The following is a 16,526-nucleotide window of genomic DNA, read 5'->3' as shown; positions in this document are numbered from 1 at the left end:
ACAAATTTCTAAAAATCTAAATAATCTGTGTGTATGTTGCCACTGACCATTTAATTTGAGTTGTATTGTCCATTTGGTCTGAGTTGGAACACACACATTTGTGAAAACCCCATGTGGGCCCCCAAGTTAGAAAAGGTTGGGAACCCCTGTGCTACAGTATGGTGATGAGGATGATTTTGTGCTGCTGGGATTTTTCATGCTGCTAAATCGGCACTACCCTTTTTATTTATGTATTCATAAAGGACCAATTAGCAACATCTTATTTTGTATTAACATTTCTATTTCATATCTTCCTCATATACCCCTCTCTGGTCCTATGTTTGTATGCATGTCGTCTAGTTTTGTACATGTTGAATGTGTAATGATTGCTGCTGTGACATGAGTTCCCCCATTGTGAAAAGATTTAACCATTATGCAACATTTCCATCCAAAATGCAGTGCTGTCTGCATGCGGATGTAGACAAGCTCCAAGAAATCAAACACTCCTTATTGCTTAGGGAAAAGTCCAGGCATCACCTGATTTCAAAACCAGGAAATCAACCACAAACAGCAGGGTACTTTTTACTCTCAATTTATTGGCATTTAAATTACACACAACAGTAACATAGCAAAAAAACTTATGAAAACAGACCAAACTTCAGTCCAGACCAGACGTCTAGAGTGTGACACAATAGTCTTGACATCAGGGAAGTGAGACACTTGACATCAGGAGAGTCTAGGCACTAGAGAGTGAGACGCTAGTCTGGAGTGTGAGACACTACTGCTCTACAAGACAAGACAAAGTGCAGTAACTACGCCAACACTGAAAAATGAGGAAAATGTCTTCAAAAGGCTTGGTATTAGGTTGGATAGTGTGATTATTGCAAATGTGCCATAGCAATATCTCTAAAACGGGACATTTATTTGGATCGTAAGACTTTGTCACAAGATAAACGAGGTGTAATGAACAGCACTTTCAGTCTAAACTCAATTTTGACCAAGTGTGTAGTTACTGCACTTTGACTTTGTACAGCAAACGAGCCTGGACATCAGGAGTGTGATACACTAGTCTGGACATCATGTGTAAGGCTGAGATATGGGAGTTTGGGTATGTGTGGTGGGGGTTGACGGTGAAGATTATGCACAAGGTGCAAGCAGGACAAAGTGTGGAGTCCACACACTCAAAATCCTTTTTGTTGTAGTTTTTTGTAATGAAAAATAGCATATTGTTAATTAATGATTTTTTTTTATTTTCTTCATAAAAAAGGAGACACACAGGGCATTATGAGTTGAGAGCGGCCAGACTGGGGTGTGGTGGGGATCAGGAGTGGGGGCCTTATCTCCACAGTCATACGCAGACCCCCTCTCCTTCAGATTCAGGTTCTCTGCAGTTAGAGGAAGTGACTAACATCAGGACCGGTGCAGGAAGTCACTCACGTGTGGCAACGATGACAATAAAAACTGACACTGAGCCTTTACATCAATATTCACACAAAAAATGATCACACTTATTATTCACAGTATTGCATGTCACCAGGCTTGCAGCATTCAAAGACACCTACAGTTATAGACCTACACACAAATCTGGCATTTTAAATATTTAGGTAATTTCCGTGTTGTCGGCAAAGCAGCATCATTTCTTAAATTCTAACCACCATACAGCTAACAGCTACAAAAATGATTTAGCGGTACAATTGCAGAGTACGGCAATCTAACGGAGATAAAAAAAGTAAAGCGTGAAGCCAACAAACATTTTTGCTAAACCCTCTAAAGTGTCATCATGTTTGAGTCACAACACATCACAGCTATTGCACACTGCAAACTTTCAAACCACTCTGGGTCCTACCAGAGAAACTTGAATATATGAGAGGGCACACTCGCACTGTCTCCTATTCATTTTTCTCTTATTTGGGTGGTAGCCTACTGCAGTTAGTTGTCTATTCCGGTCAACTTCAGTCACTGAACCTTCTCATATATTCAAATTTCTCGGGTCCTACTTGTACTCAATACCACTGCCACCATCCCAGTGTGATTGCAAGTGCATAAGCTTCCTGTGCCCGTGTGTGATGTGAACAAAAGCGTGCGCGTGCCCATGGACCACCGGTCACCAGTCAACCCTGTGGCTCAGAGAAATTCGACTCCACCCTGTGATGAAGAAAGGGGCAGGTTGACTGATGTCACAGATCTCTACTGACACCTTGTGGCCCAAACGTGAAGCATATCAGCATGCACCAAGACACACTACTATTCAAGACATAGGAACATTCAAGACACACTGCTAACAAAATGGTAACTTTAAAAATTCTAACTATAAAAGCCTTATAAAGGCTGTACCATGTTCCCTAAACATACAACATTTTTTAAAAGGACTTACATATAAAAATATATTGAAACCAGGGCTTTGAACAACTGATTAAAGGCATGAAAACTAAAACCGGAAAATTATTATTTTTTATGTTCCAGAACAGAAACGCTGGCATAGATAGCCATGTGACTTCATAATGTCATTGACGTTGAAAACCCTTCGGTTCACACAAAAACAGATTTGAAATGATAAATTAAATAAATAAAATGAGAATAGTTTTGAATTATTATTGTCTTTATGAATTTAATGAAGGTTTTAATAGTATTATATTTAGTTTAAGCTGGATGATACATTTTAGAGCCATTTGTTTTCACAGCTGACAGGGAATGTAATTAACCATTCGGGGAACTACATTTTTTGTTTGGGAGCATCTATATAATGGTGGAACACTAAACCAGAAATGTTGAAATTCAGAACAAACCAATTGGGGAAAAAATCTGGTTCAAAGCCATGATTGAAACAGGTCTTGTGTGGCATCAGATGTGATGTTGAAACAAGGCTTACGTGACAACATCAGTCCTCTTGTTCAGGTTCATGTGATTGTTGTACTCCAGTATGGGGGGCAACACCTCCTCCTCATCGGGCACCTGCACACAATTAAAACACAGTCGGCTATATATAGATATCCAAGCACTACAGACTGACATTACATTATTACATTACATTGCATTTGGCAGACGCTTTATAACCAAAGCGACTTTCAAAAGAGGACATAATCAAGCCAACATCACAAGCAAATACAAAGTGCACAGGAGATATACAGAACAACAAGTGCAGTTGCAAAGAGGGGTTAGTTGTTTTGTTTTTGTTTTTTTGTATTTTTTTTTAAAAAGAGTAAATAACGAGTACACACACACAAACACACACACACACAAGCTAAACTAAACTAGACATCATGTCAGGAGTCTGCCCTGGGGCAAGGCCAGCTCAAGCATTAGTCTAGTAGATTCTCTCGAAAGAGGAAGGTCTTTAGTTGTTTCTTGCAAGAAACAATAGACTAATGACTAATGACAGACAAGACTAGAGCCATGGAAGTAAGAGTTAAGATAATCCCATTGACCTCAGTGTTCCATTTTTACACAAAAATGGCAGCTCATGGAGTCTCTGACAGTTCGTCATTGACATAGTTCCAAAACAGTTCCAGGAAGTGAGTCTCGCACACATCAAGTGCAGTTAAGCGAAAAGAAAGCCGCTGCCTACAATTATTTGAATCTACATACCTAAATCATGTCACTGACACCAACCGACTTTCTTTACCCCACTTGTCACAACTCTTGTTTTATCCAAGGTCATGGAATTCAAACACTTGAAACACTGCATGAAACAGACCCAGCAAGGCAATGCAGGCACAGGCACACACACAAAAACACACACACATACACGTGTGGTGCATCCCTCATCATGGGATGGTTGGAGATAACAATGCCAGAGGAAACATCAGCATGACCTGGCATTTTTATAACCAAGACAGCTATAAATAGTGGTGTGGCCAAAACACTGACAAGGGCATTTAGCCATGTGGGACATTTCAAAGCCACATTTCGCCACCGCCAGCGTGACTGTTTAACCTGTAAGCACCGTGGCAACAGTTCCCGAAGACTCGTGTCTCTTCTGTGTGTAATAGTCAACAATCGACAAACGTGTTGACACAATGGAAAGGCAAAGGACATGTGGAAAGAGGCATCTTTGTGCCCAGTCATAACGCCCAGTAAAATTGGCACGCACTCATACCTCCACGTAAAGCTAGAGCACCATCATACCTCCCAGTAAACCCACTTCCATGGAGACGAAAGCATGTGTTGACAATAGTGATGGCCTAACTGGATCCAGACGCTACAATCCAGTGCCACATATTCCAAATGATCTGGTTGCACTCGTCATATTGTCCTTTTTGGACAGGTAAAACCAGGTCTTTTGGAACATGCATTATTGGATGGTGCACGTCATACTTCAGGCTGCAGACCCCTTTACTTGTAAGCTTTTAAATAAGCTTACTAGCCAAAAAAACTATTCAAATAGGTGATATAATAACAATAATAATAATAATAATAATAATAATAATAATAATAATAATAATAATAATAATAATACTACTAATGATAATGCTTTACTTTCTGCGACATAACCACATAATAGACGATGGCCAATTACCTCTATTGCAAACTAATAATAAACGCATTCTAAGGCAAAGGAGTTGATAATTCTGCGCAAAACCAACAGCAAAACTGACAAGAGCCCATCCTTACGTCCCAATGACACCACAAAGGGTCAGGGGCAAATTGCAGCCTAACTTCCCGGTACAAAGAGCTTAGTTGCAAAATGCATTTTATATAGGTTTTAAAAGTATGTTTTCAAAATATGTGAACAGCAACAATTCACACATGGGATGTCTGAACAGTCCTTTCCCATAATAAAATGCAAAAGTAAAACAAATGACACCTACGTCTTAATGCAAAGAAACTCTTAAATACACTAGCAGTGTCCATCCTTACCTCCCACTATAACCATTAAGGCCAGTGAGGGGCCATCTTACCTCCCAGTAAAACTCATCATCAAAGCAGTTCTCATCAGCAACATCTCCCCAGATAGGCAGCTTGAGGATCAGACCTGCAGAGGGGGGAGAGCGAGAGCGAGAAAGAGCAGAGTGTGACACACATTGGGTCTTTCTCAAAGCCTAGGTCAGTGTCTTTCCACGTGCATCAGCCTAATTAGTCACGCCCAGTGATTGGATACCCTTTATTAGTGAGACTCACTGATTGGATATTCTGTAGAGTTCACCAAAAAGTATCCAATCACTGGGCGTGACTAATTAGGCTGATATACTTGGAAGGACACTGACCTAGGTTTTGAGAAAGACCCAATGAACCTTTCATCATCACCCTTACTGCACTCCCTACATGCCAGAAATGGTCCTGGACACATTACCGCAACACTGCCCTCACTGCATGGCCTGTACACATGCAACACTTCTAACACTGGCCATTTCTCATGAGAACCATCTGCTGTACACAGAAGCACGTTTGTTTGTGGAGTACGCAGGACTATCGTATATACCAGGGATGGGGAACCCGTGTCTCGAGGGCTGTTTCTGGACCTCCTGGCTGTCTAATCTGGCCCCCGACATAATTTTAATGTTATGCAGTATCACATGAAACATGACACGTTTTGTAAAGAAATGTTCAAATTCAAAATTCCATTTCCATTACAATAAGGAAACACTTTCAGGGGACATGGTACTGAAGGTGCGGTCTGTTGTGAAGGTGGCCGCCTTCGGTATAGGCCTAAAGTGCAGGAGAAAATCCTGATTTGTGTTCATAGTACGGCCCTTGGAGGTCTTTTGAAGTGTAAAAGGTTTCCCACCCCTGGTATATACACACAAAGGCAGCCACCCACCTACTAAAATGCCTCCTCCGATGCCGAAGACGATGGACACACACAGCCCAGCCGCCTGGTACCCGCCCTGCACCGTGGGGGTACGATCTTCAAACTCGCCCTCAAAGTCAAACGTGTTTTTCAACCTGCAACACAAATACACACAGAACCACGAGCCACACACCCACGCAAGCATACACGCAAAGAGTCTTGAGACTGTATGTACACACACACACATACAGTATATACATATACCTCGGGGATGCATGTTCTACTCACCCTTCCCTTCCGTAGACCTCGACGCTGGCTGTCGCCGCGGTGATGGCCCCCACTATGCCCCCGATGACCCCTGGCATGGCGTGCAGGTTGTGGACACCACACGTGTCCTGGATCTTCAGGACACGCTCCATGAAGGGCTAAAAAAAACAATTGGTAACACTTTACAATGTCTGCTGAAAAAGACTTAGTAAATAATTAACTAATGATGAACAAAGCAGTAACGAATGTTTTTATTGTTAACTAATTTTTTGGAGAGTTAGAGGTTGGAGAGTAACCTACTGGTATGATGAGGTATGATGTTTAACTCACTAATGATATGTTGTTAAACTCACCGATATGAAGATGTACCCAAGGGTGGACAATACGCCGCAGATGAAGCCTACAATGAGTGAGCCATACGGCATCAGCATGAACTCAGCAGCCGTTCCCACGGCAACACCGCCCGCCAGCGTGGAGTTCTGGATGTGCACCTGCGGCAGGACCAGAGAGGAAAGGGTTAAACCTCAGTCTCTTTAGGACCAGAGAGGGAAGAGTTAAACCTTAGCCTCTTTAGGACCAGAGAGGGAAGGGTTAAACCTGTCTCCTCAGGACCAGAGAGGAAAGGGTTAAACCTTAGCCTCTTTAGGACCAGAGAGGAAAGAGTTAAACCTTAGACTCTTCAGGGCCAGAGAGGAAAGTGTTAAACCCAAGCAGGATCAGAGAGGAAAGGGTTAAACCTTAGTCTCTTCAGGGCCAGAGAGGAAAGTGTTAAACCCAAGCAGCATCAGAGAGGAAAGTGTTAAACCTCAAAGGGACCTTTAGGTGGCGCCTCACCATGTTCACCTGGCTGGAGGCTGGAGATGGCGATAGTGGGGAGCACGATGGCGGACAGGGACAGGTAAGAGTGGATGTAGTGTAGTGTTGCATGTTGGGTAGTGTAGTAGTGTATTTTAGTGTAACGTTGCATGCTGGGTAGAGTAGTGTAGCATACTATGATTCCTCACCATGTCCACCTTGCCATGCTTCTCGAAGAGGCTGGAGAGGGCAAAGGTGGTGAGCACGGTGGCGGCCAGGGACAGGTAGGTGTTGATGGCCGCCCGGTGCTGCCCGTCACCGTGGTCCGTAATCGCCGAGTTGAAACTGGGCCAGAACATCCACAAGAAAAGCGTGCCTGCACGCACACAGACACGCACACAGACACGCACACAGCTATATGGACATCCATAGGTACAGGGTGCCTACACGCACACAGACACGCACACAGACACGCACACAGACACGCACACAGACACGCACACAGACACGCACACAGCTATATGGACATCCATAGGAACAGGGTGCCTGCATGCACACAGACACGCACACAGACACACACACAGCTATATGGACATCCATAGGAACAGGGTGTCTACAAACAGGAAACTATACTTAGAAACAGAGAAATCCAAAAAAAAAGGGTTGGTAAGAACTGACCAATCATGGCAAAGACGTCGGAGTGGTAGACAGAGCCGTGGAGGCGCTTGCTCTGCTCCAAGTTGGGCCGGTACAGCACCCAGGAAATGGCCAGCCCATAATAACCCCCAAACGTGTGGATCACCATGGAGCCGCCCGCGTCTTTGGCCTGCAAGGGGCGCACACCACATTATACCTCAGCAGTCCTCAAACACAGACCTGCGGCCTGTACTACGAATGGAGTTCAACCTAACCAGAACTAACCCAGACCTACCCAGAACTAACCCAGGGTTAACTTGGCAAACCGGGGTAGACGCCAACAAAACAACTTTATATTGGCGGTGTCTGTACAAAGTATAAAGTGACAAATTCCGCAATCGCAAATGATTGTAAATTAATATGTGAGCGTTAATTTCACTGACGGAGGGTGAGAAGAATTTTGGAATGTGGGAAGAATTTTGGAATGCGTTCTGCACCTTCACTCGGCGGAATGATACTCACTCCCTGGACCAATCTGTTTCGATATTTCAGCCTGAGAGTAGTTTTACCCAAACTTAAACCTAGCATTAGTAATGTATGCTCTTGGTTGAGATGTAGGCTAGAGGAAGTTCGTAGTATGGGTTAATAGTTACGCTGCACATGATCAAGTCTCTCGAACTAACCCGTAACCCTGTTTCGTAGTACAGGTCCCAGGGGTGCATTGCTCAAAACTAACTATGGTGGCTACTTTGTTGTTTGCAATGCAATTTCCCATAGCCAAGTTGCTGACTGGCTAACAACTACTCTTGAGAAACACACCCCATTACAGCAGTCACAACATGGAGCCACTCATGTTAACACTATGATGAGGTAGTGTGCACAGTGTGTAGTGTGCACAGTGTGTAGTGTGCACAGTGTGTGCGTTGACGTTGTGCAGTGCACATAGCGTGTATTGATGTTGCAATAAGGGAAGATGGTGTGTAGTGTATCATGTGCACAGTTTGTAGGGTAGATGGTGTAGTGTGCATAGTGTGTAGTGCAAATATTGTGTATTTATGTTGCAATATGGGAAGAATGTGTGTAGTTTAGTGTGCACAGTGCATAGTGTGTACTGTGTAGTGTGAATAGCGTGTAGTGTGTATAGTGTGCAGTGTGTACAGCTCCAGGCCTTTTTATTAGAATACCATGAAAAAGTTGATTTATTTCCATAATTCCATCAATAATGTTAAACTGTCATGGATTGTAGATTCATGGCCCAGTTTTTTAACTATTCCAATCATTATTTTTTTTCTTTTTATATACGTTGGCCTTCCAGCTCAAAAAAACCATGAATTGGGGAATTCACATTATTAGAATATTGTTATAAAATCACATTTTTCTTCATCAAAATTCGGGTCACATTAAATCAGTTGAAATTTGGTACTTTCTACATAACATGCAATGGTCAATACTTGGTTAGGACATTCTCTGTCTTCATAATGGCCATGATGCGTTTAACATTGAAGTCAATGGCAAAAACAGTGCATGGGAGTTATGGAAGCCCAGATATCCTTGATGCTTTACTGTCAGCTGTTCTTGTTTGTTGACCTGGTGCCCCACACTTCCCTCTTCAATATACCCGAAGATTTCCATGCCACGTTTTGGCGCTAACTCACCAGTTTAATTCTAAATAACCAGAAATGAAACCCCATTGAAAATGAATGGGGTTTAATTTCTGTTGAGTTAGAATTAAACTGGTGAGTTAACACCAAAACGTGGCATGGAAATCTTCGGGTATATTGAAGAGGGAAGTGTGGGGCACCAGGTCAACAAACAAGAACAGCTGACAGCAAAGCATCAAGGATATCTGGGCTTCCATAACTCCCATGCACTGTTTTTGCCATTGACTTCAATGTTAAACGCATCATGGCCATTATGAAGACAGAGAATGTCCTAACCAAGTATTGACCATTGCATGTTATGTAGAAAGTACCAAATTTCAACTGATTTAATGTGACCCGAATTTTGATGAAGAAAAATGTGATTTTATAACAATATTCTAATAATGCGAATTCCCCAATTCATGGGTTTTTTGAGCTGGAAGGCCAACGTATATAAAAAGAAAAAAAATAATGATTGGAATAGTTAAAAAACTGGGCCATGAATCTACAATCCATGACAGTTTAACATTATTGATGGAATTATGGAAATAAATCAACTTTTTCATGGTATTCTAATAAAAAGGCCTGGAGCTGTATAGTGTGCAGTGAACATGTAATGTATATTGTGCATAGTGTGTACTTGCATGGATGAGGTCGAGGATGATGAACTCCTCTATGGCGAAGAGCGTGATGCCAAATAAGGTCAAGACCATCAGCTGTACCGGGCTCACCTTCCCCAGAACCGCACCGTACGCGATCAGACAGCCCGCCACACAGAAGTCTGCGTTGATCAGGCTGCAAAACAGACACAGACATACGCGATCAGGCACCCAGCCACGCAGAAGTCTGCGTTGATCAGGCTGCAACACAGAGACAGACACACACATACACGATCAGGCACCCAGCCACTCAGAAGTCTGCGTTGATCAGGCCACACGCACATGCGCGTGCGCACGCGCATGTTGATCAGGCTGAAACACACGCACGCAGATATGCACAGACGCACTCACGCGCACACACACATAGAACGATTCCCAGAGTTCCTTTAATAATGACTGATGTCGCTCATTAGATGGGAGTGAGTCATCTTTGCTGCACTTTCACCCAGCTGTGTAATCTCCACCTTTGTGTGTTGGACTTAGCGCTGGAGTGGACAAAGCATTCAGATAGTTACTAGTTTAAAAACAAGTAGATTAGCGCTCATGAGCTGTCCTGTTGTTCACTGGGCAAGATCCTGATTCACATGACCGCTTCTCCATGCATCAGTGAACACCACATGACAGAGGGTTGGTTTGAGAAGCAGAATAGAATGGAAAAATAAATGGCCGTGTGCATTATTAAAAGCAACCAAATCCTAATGGCTTTCTTGGTTAGACTGCAAAACCCACAAAGACAACAGGTGTGTTTCCCAATCAATCACTCACTCACTCACTCATTGTTCTCCAATCCACAGTAAACTGAAGTCAACCTACATGTATGGGGTCTGTGTATATTTTGGTAATTGAATTTTCCCTCCATGAATGAAAACAAAAACGACTGGTTGAACCATTGAATTGCACAGCATTTCTCTTTCATTATCGTTTTTTATTTACAGGGTGTGGGAGAACCTTCAGTCTACATACAGGTTTTGTACTGTATAATGGTCAAGGTGGTGAATGACTGACCAGAAGGTTCCAGCTTCAAATCCCACCCTAGTCAGTCAGAAGAGTCGGCATTCTTACACATTCATTCATTCATTCATCCATCCCTGGCTGAAGTTCCCTTGACAGGACATACCACCTCCCATCACTCCAGGGACTGGGACCAATTGCCTCCAAAATTACAAAGTTGCTTTGAATGGAAGCATTGTCTAAGTGTAATATAATAACAGAATTTGACACATTTTTCCTTTTGTAAAGCAACCTTGGGTCACTTTCAAGGCACTACATATAAACCAACTAATAACAGCAATCATTTTATCCACCTTATCCCTGGGGGTGCTACTGTAGCAAAGCAAGAGGAATGAAACTTCCAATTCTGGTGATGGAATAAGTGACATATAATGTCAACAAGGTCTGTACAGGATACCTAGTAACAGTTTGGATAAACCCTGAGCTATTTATATTTTGTTTAGTTTTAATGAAATAAAAATCTCATGAACAAGTTGCTCTATTAGGTGGATAATATATATATATTATATTTATTTTTGGGCGGCGTGGCGGCTCAATGAGCTAAGAAGCCATACCATTACACTGGGGACCAGGGTAATCTTCCTACTGTATGTGTGGAACCGCAGGCTAAGTATAATGCAACACATTTTTTCCTTATGTAAAGCGATCTTGGGTTCCTTCAAAATTTGCTACATGTAAACCAGCTAATAATAATTATAGTTATGATTATTTTCATTGCGTACCTCTCCACGCCAATCTTGATCTTGCCATCGGTGTAGTCGAGGGAGTGGAACCAGCCCTGCATTAGCAGCGCCCACTGCAGGCCAAAGGCGGCAATGAGGAAGTTGAAGCCGACCGCACTGAAGCTGTAGCGCTTGAGGAACGTCATCAGGAACCCGAAGCCCACGAAGATCATCACGTGCACATCCTGGAAACCTGAGGAGACACATTAGATCACCATGATCATCATCATATGAGGTGCACATCCTGAAAACCTCAGAGATCATACAACAATCACATGCACCTCCTGAAAACCTGCGCGATAACATCACGTCCACCAATCATGTCCACATCCTGTAAAACAGAGAGATAACATCACGTGCACATCCTGAAGCCCGGAGATAACATCACGTGCACATCCTGTAATCCTGAGGAAAGATACAGTTCATCTCCTGAGGTGTGCATCCTGAAAACCTGAGATGTAAAACACCAGATCATCATCATCACCTGCAATAACAGACCCTCACATGCGCATCCTGAAACTGTGGAGATGCATTAGACCGGTGATTCTCAAACTATGGGCCGCTGGAATCATTTTCCAAAAATCTGAATATTTGTTGATCTTCTGGTTTAGATGTGGAGAACTTGATATCTTCTTGTGCTGTGCCACTGCACACAAGCAGGTACGTATGCACATGTCTCTCTGTGTGTGTATGTGTGTGTGTGTGTGTGTGTGTGTGTGTGTGTACACTGCTCCCCAGGCCGTATACATGTCTTCGCTCCCCTCAATCACCCCTCTGACAGACAGAGAGGGATGACACCAATGACAATGGCAATGGCAATGACACCTGACACTTCAGTCTGCACGACAACACCCGTTAGTATGGATCCATGCTATCCAAGCAACCAGGTGGCTATGCCCACAATTTATGTCATTTATGTAATAAGAAAAATATTAACCCCATTGATGCTGGATGCTGCATATAGGCAACATTGTTCCCATGTGCCTGGATGCAGCATTCAGGCACATGATATTTTGTATCAAAAATGAGGGTGTTAGAGCTGAATGAACACATTCTAATGGAAGGTGGGGTTCTTGCGCTAGGCTAGGGGTTCTCAACTTTTATATGCAACTCATTTCATGTTTTTATGTGCTTTGGAGGCAGAGATATTCAGATTTTTATAAGCCGAGGACTTCTTTTCCCAAAAAGCGCTTCAGCCTTTATTAGACATTTTTTTGCTGGTGCCTTGGGGTCAAAGTAACAATCGGCAGTCTTCATTAGGTAGCAACACTAATGAGCCTTCATCCTCTGCTGTCGCCCTACAGCATGGCAGCAGAATTGCTTCAAGGTAATTGAAAGTCCAAACCGCTGCAACTGATTAGTGCAGTCATTACATTACACTTGAATGCCACTTCTATTGAAAGACTCCAATATTTTTGAGGGTATTGGTTACAGTCCCTGGAGCAAGGTGGGGTTAGGTGCCTTGCACAAAGGCACTTCAGAAATGGATGGAGGAGTAGGGAGAGGTCAGGTGGCAAATTAAAAGACCAGCTGCCTAACCACGAGTCCATTAGGCTTGTGGGGAGCAGCGTACTGAATTCATAACCGCCTTTCACACTTCCACAAGCTGATGAACTGAAATGACTTAAGAAACGTAAGAATAAAGGCAATGATCTCATGCACGTGGACGTCCAATTAATTCATCTTGGTTATCTTTTACTAAACTTGCCGTTTGCCACACCTCTATTGACTTAATACACACAAAAATCATGGAGTGACGCTGGTACTTGCCAACTGGTAAAATGTTGGTAAAACGGCTGTGGCTGGTAATAATTTCAGTCCGACTAGCCTCTTTGGCAGTAAGTTCATTCTTGGATACGACACCACACCTTAAAAAGTTAGTCAGGCCCTGCCTGCATCACACATGGCAACACCCAGATCATCCTTAGAAATGTGTGTGTGACAAGAGAAGAGCTATACCGTATGGAAAAGTGTTAAGATGATACCTTTGAATAAATATCTACATCTGCCATCAGCATCAGTGTGCTAGGGTGTTCCCTTTTGAATACCCATATCGATTACTCCAATAGTAGGCATTTAGAGCATCACATACCAGCACTCAATAGCCCACCTGTGCAGGTAGGCTATTCACATGGCATGAATAGGCCACGGTGTTGCCTTTAAAGCTTTTACTGTTTTCCAACTGATCACTTGTCAAACCACTTCACTAAGTGATGGTGTGTCTAACATCAGAGCAAATCCTGATTACAACGTTAAACCCATATCAGTTGGTGACGCTCCATTTAATTTGGCTGTCTGATGCTACTATAAGCTTAGCGTTACGTTACGGCGTACGCCCCATGTGTAAACACTATTGTGACATGGAAGCCACCGTGCTCGGTGACCATTGTCATCACAGTGACACTCACACGGGCAGCCATAAGACCAGTCATCCCTTATCACCCGGGCGATCTTTCCTGTTTACATAACACAGCTCCTCGCTTCGCAGTCACCTCCGCTGCACCACCAGGGACACCTGAGGGAGTGTCACCATGTCACCTTTGTCAGGTGACATCTACACCTCAGCATGAAATGCAGGCCCGCTGCCAGAAAGCCGTGAGTGATGTGAACAGGGACGGATTATGTCTATGGGCCCCTGGGCCAAGAAGAAAGGCCCAGCCTCAGTGGATGTTGCTAGTTCACGAAACAATTCAGGGTTTCAGTGAAGATGCGAGAGTGCATGTTGTTGGGGGTTTGTGGGGTGTCCCCTGAGAAAATTCAGTTGTTAAAAGAGCGATTTTAGCACAATATGAGAATGTAATTAGAGGCTTGGGCTTCAGGGCCCCCTTGACTCTTGGGCCCCTGGGCATGGGCCTGGTAGGCCTGTGCAGTAGTGCAGTGGTGTTTATGAACAAATGTATTGTTTTGCATGCTCCTACATGTGAACATTTGGAACTGAATCCCACTAGAGAGCAACTCTTTTCTGTTTTTTCCTTTGTTTTAAGCATGCAACTTTTAGATGAGTACTTCAATTTGGGGGAAAAACACAATTGTCTACCTAAGAGGACGGCAAAAACGTCTTTAAAAGAAGGAGCGCAAGCAGTTGTTGACCTAGAGGTGGAGTCAAAAATATGCCATCTTCTTAACTCTGAATAAATAAAAAACCTTTCAAACAAGCCAGTTTTTTTCACAGCTCTTTCAAAGAAACGATCCACTATGATCCGAATCCCATCAAAGACCCATAGATCCCATCTCTACCATGCAGTGATCTGTCCCTTGGTGTGAATAGCCCACAGTGACCCGATGCCACCTCCAAGATGGAGGCCTGATATTGAGAAAAAGACACCTGGGGTGAGGCAGAGGAGAGGAGGAACATGTGGGTCCACACCGATTCATTTTCAATAGGCACACACACACACACACACAGACACACACAGACCTATGTTTATATACAGGTGGACACACACAGACACACACACTTTATATACAGGTGGGCCCTCACACATGCGCGCACACACCTTGGTCTAGTAGTGCTTACACTACACGGGAGGAGGAGCAATGGGATGATGGTTAGATCATGCAGCCTCAGGGCCGATCGGAGGCTGGGTCATCCAAGAGTAGAAAGTAATGTGTAATTTCATTTAAATGTTTCAAGTAATGTAATTTCATTTACATGTAAGTTTAGGCCTACTCAATTATAGTACTTGATTAGCTTTTATGAGTACTTTGTACTTTTAAAGTAGATTTTAAAATTAATCATTTTACTTGTAGGCCTACTTCAGTGCATTTTGACCCAAGTAGGCTACTTCACTCAATTACATGGGAACCTGGCCTGAGCACTGAGTAAAATAAATGAGACACAATGCCATGCAAAACACCACAACAGTATACTGGAAATGAAAGATGGTGCAGGATTGCTTTTGCATTGCATGTGCATGGCATGTGCCTTTCCACTATTTTACTTGTCCCACCCATGTTGGATCAATGTGTATTAGATCAGTGGTTCCCAACCTTTTTTTTCAGGGACCCATGTTTTTACCATTGTAAGCTTTGGTGACCCAACCGCAGGAACGCCTGCACGAAACATGACACTGTTATTTTATTCCTCAATTTGTCTTTGGTCAAATATAGAACAAATGTTTAGTGTAGCACTTACATTTTGTTGCGTCTATGCATATATTAGTTAAATAGGCTAAATGCTTTGTCATTTATTCAACATGGGCTATATATGGTATTTAATAATAATAATAAATAAAAAACCCTTAAAATCAAGAAGGCTTCGCGACCCCCTGTGGATTTTTGGCGACCCATAGGTTGGGTCCCGACCCACAGGTTGGGAACCACTGTATTAGATGATGGCTGTGCCGAACAAGAGATAGAGGAACATATTCAAGAAAAATTAAATTGAATTCTCGAGAGGAAAGTTTACTCCAATGACATTTTAAGTGAGGTGCTTTTAACTTGAGGGTACATTTACTTTAACTTGAATGGGATTGAGGCCATGTAAAGATACCTTAGAGTATAATTTTTCTGTACTCGTTCCACCTCTGGTTAGGCTACCTTCGGTTACACAAACGGCCTCATCATAGGCGAGATCATCAACACTCTAATATGTTACTTAATATCATATTTTTCTTCACTACTCTTTCTTTCCTCTCAGATCCGTGGAATGACCGACACTAATGCGCAGTCACACACAGATATAGGCTACGGGGAGCATAAAAGTGATTTGGATTTCATTTTAACAGTGTCAAGTAGGCCTACCTGTCTCTCATTTATCGTTTTGTTGAATCTGCTCTGACTTTTCAAAACAATGGAACCAATGCAGATAGCCTACATCTCTTTTTCCTTTAATTGAGATCCTCTCAATTAGGCTGCCTAGGGTTACCAGTCAAAAAGAAGGGTAGGCCTACTTACTTGGGTATCTGAAGTAGAAATCATTCTCCACATCACTTGAGATGTTGTTCGCTTTCCTGTACTCCACCCATCGAGTGCTGGACTCTTCATTGTAACGAATAAACACGCCGAAGAGAATTATCATGGCAGTTTGCCAAACGAAGCAGACTGCAGGCAGACTTATTCTCATGTAAGGGTGCTTGGGCCTCTCGCA

General features: G+C 43.0%; 1 protein-coding gene across 2 annotated transcripts in view; it reads right to left on the bottom strand.

Moving 5' to 3' along the window:
- Positions 1-1,205: 1,205 nt before the first annotated feature.
- The window catches only part of rhcgb (Rh family, C glycoprotein b), a 15,431-nt gene continuing 110 nt past the window's right edge, over positions 1,206-16,526 (bottom strand). Inside the window, exons 1-11 of one of the 2 annotated variants that reach the window (XM_063197358.1) lie at positions 16,334-16,526; positions 11,438-11,630; positions 9,690-9,840; positions 7,448-7,595; positions 6,979-7,145; positions 6,328-6,465; positions 5,996-6,132; positions 5,738-5,862; positions 4,878-4,951; positions 2,849-2,931; positions 1,206-1,364 (exon numbers count right to left, since the gene is read on the bottom strand). The exon at positions 16,334-16,526 is cut by the window's right edge and continues 110 nt beyond it. In XM_063197358.1, the coding sequence (XP_063053428.1) occupies positions 1,328-1,364; positions 2,849-2,931; positions 4,878-4,951; positions 5,738-5,862; positions 5,996-6,132; positions 6,328-6,465; positions 6,979-7,145; positions 7,448-7,595; positions 9,690-9,840; positions 11,438-11,630; positions 16,334-16,526 (1,446 nt within the window). In that variant the 3' untranslated portion in view covers positions 1,206-1,327. The other variant, XM_063197359.1, reaches the window with a different exon arrangement.

The sequence above is a fragment of the Engraulis encrasicolus genome, chromosome 4 (genome assembly GCF_034702125.1).
Source record: "Engraulis encrasicolus isolate BLACKSEA-1 chromosome 4, IST_EnEncr_1.0, whole genome shotgun sequence".
Lineage (NCBI taxonomy): Eukaryota > Metazoa > Chordata > Actinopteri > Clupeiformes > Engraulidae > Engraulis > Engraulis encrasicolus.
This window is presented reverse-complemented; position numbering and strand designations above follow the sequence as displayed.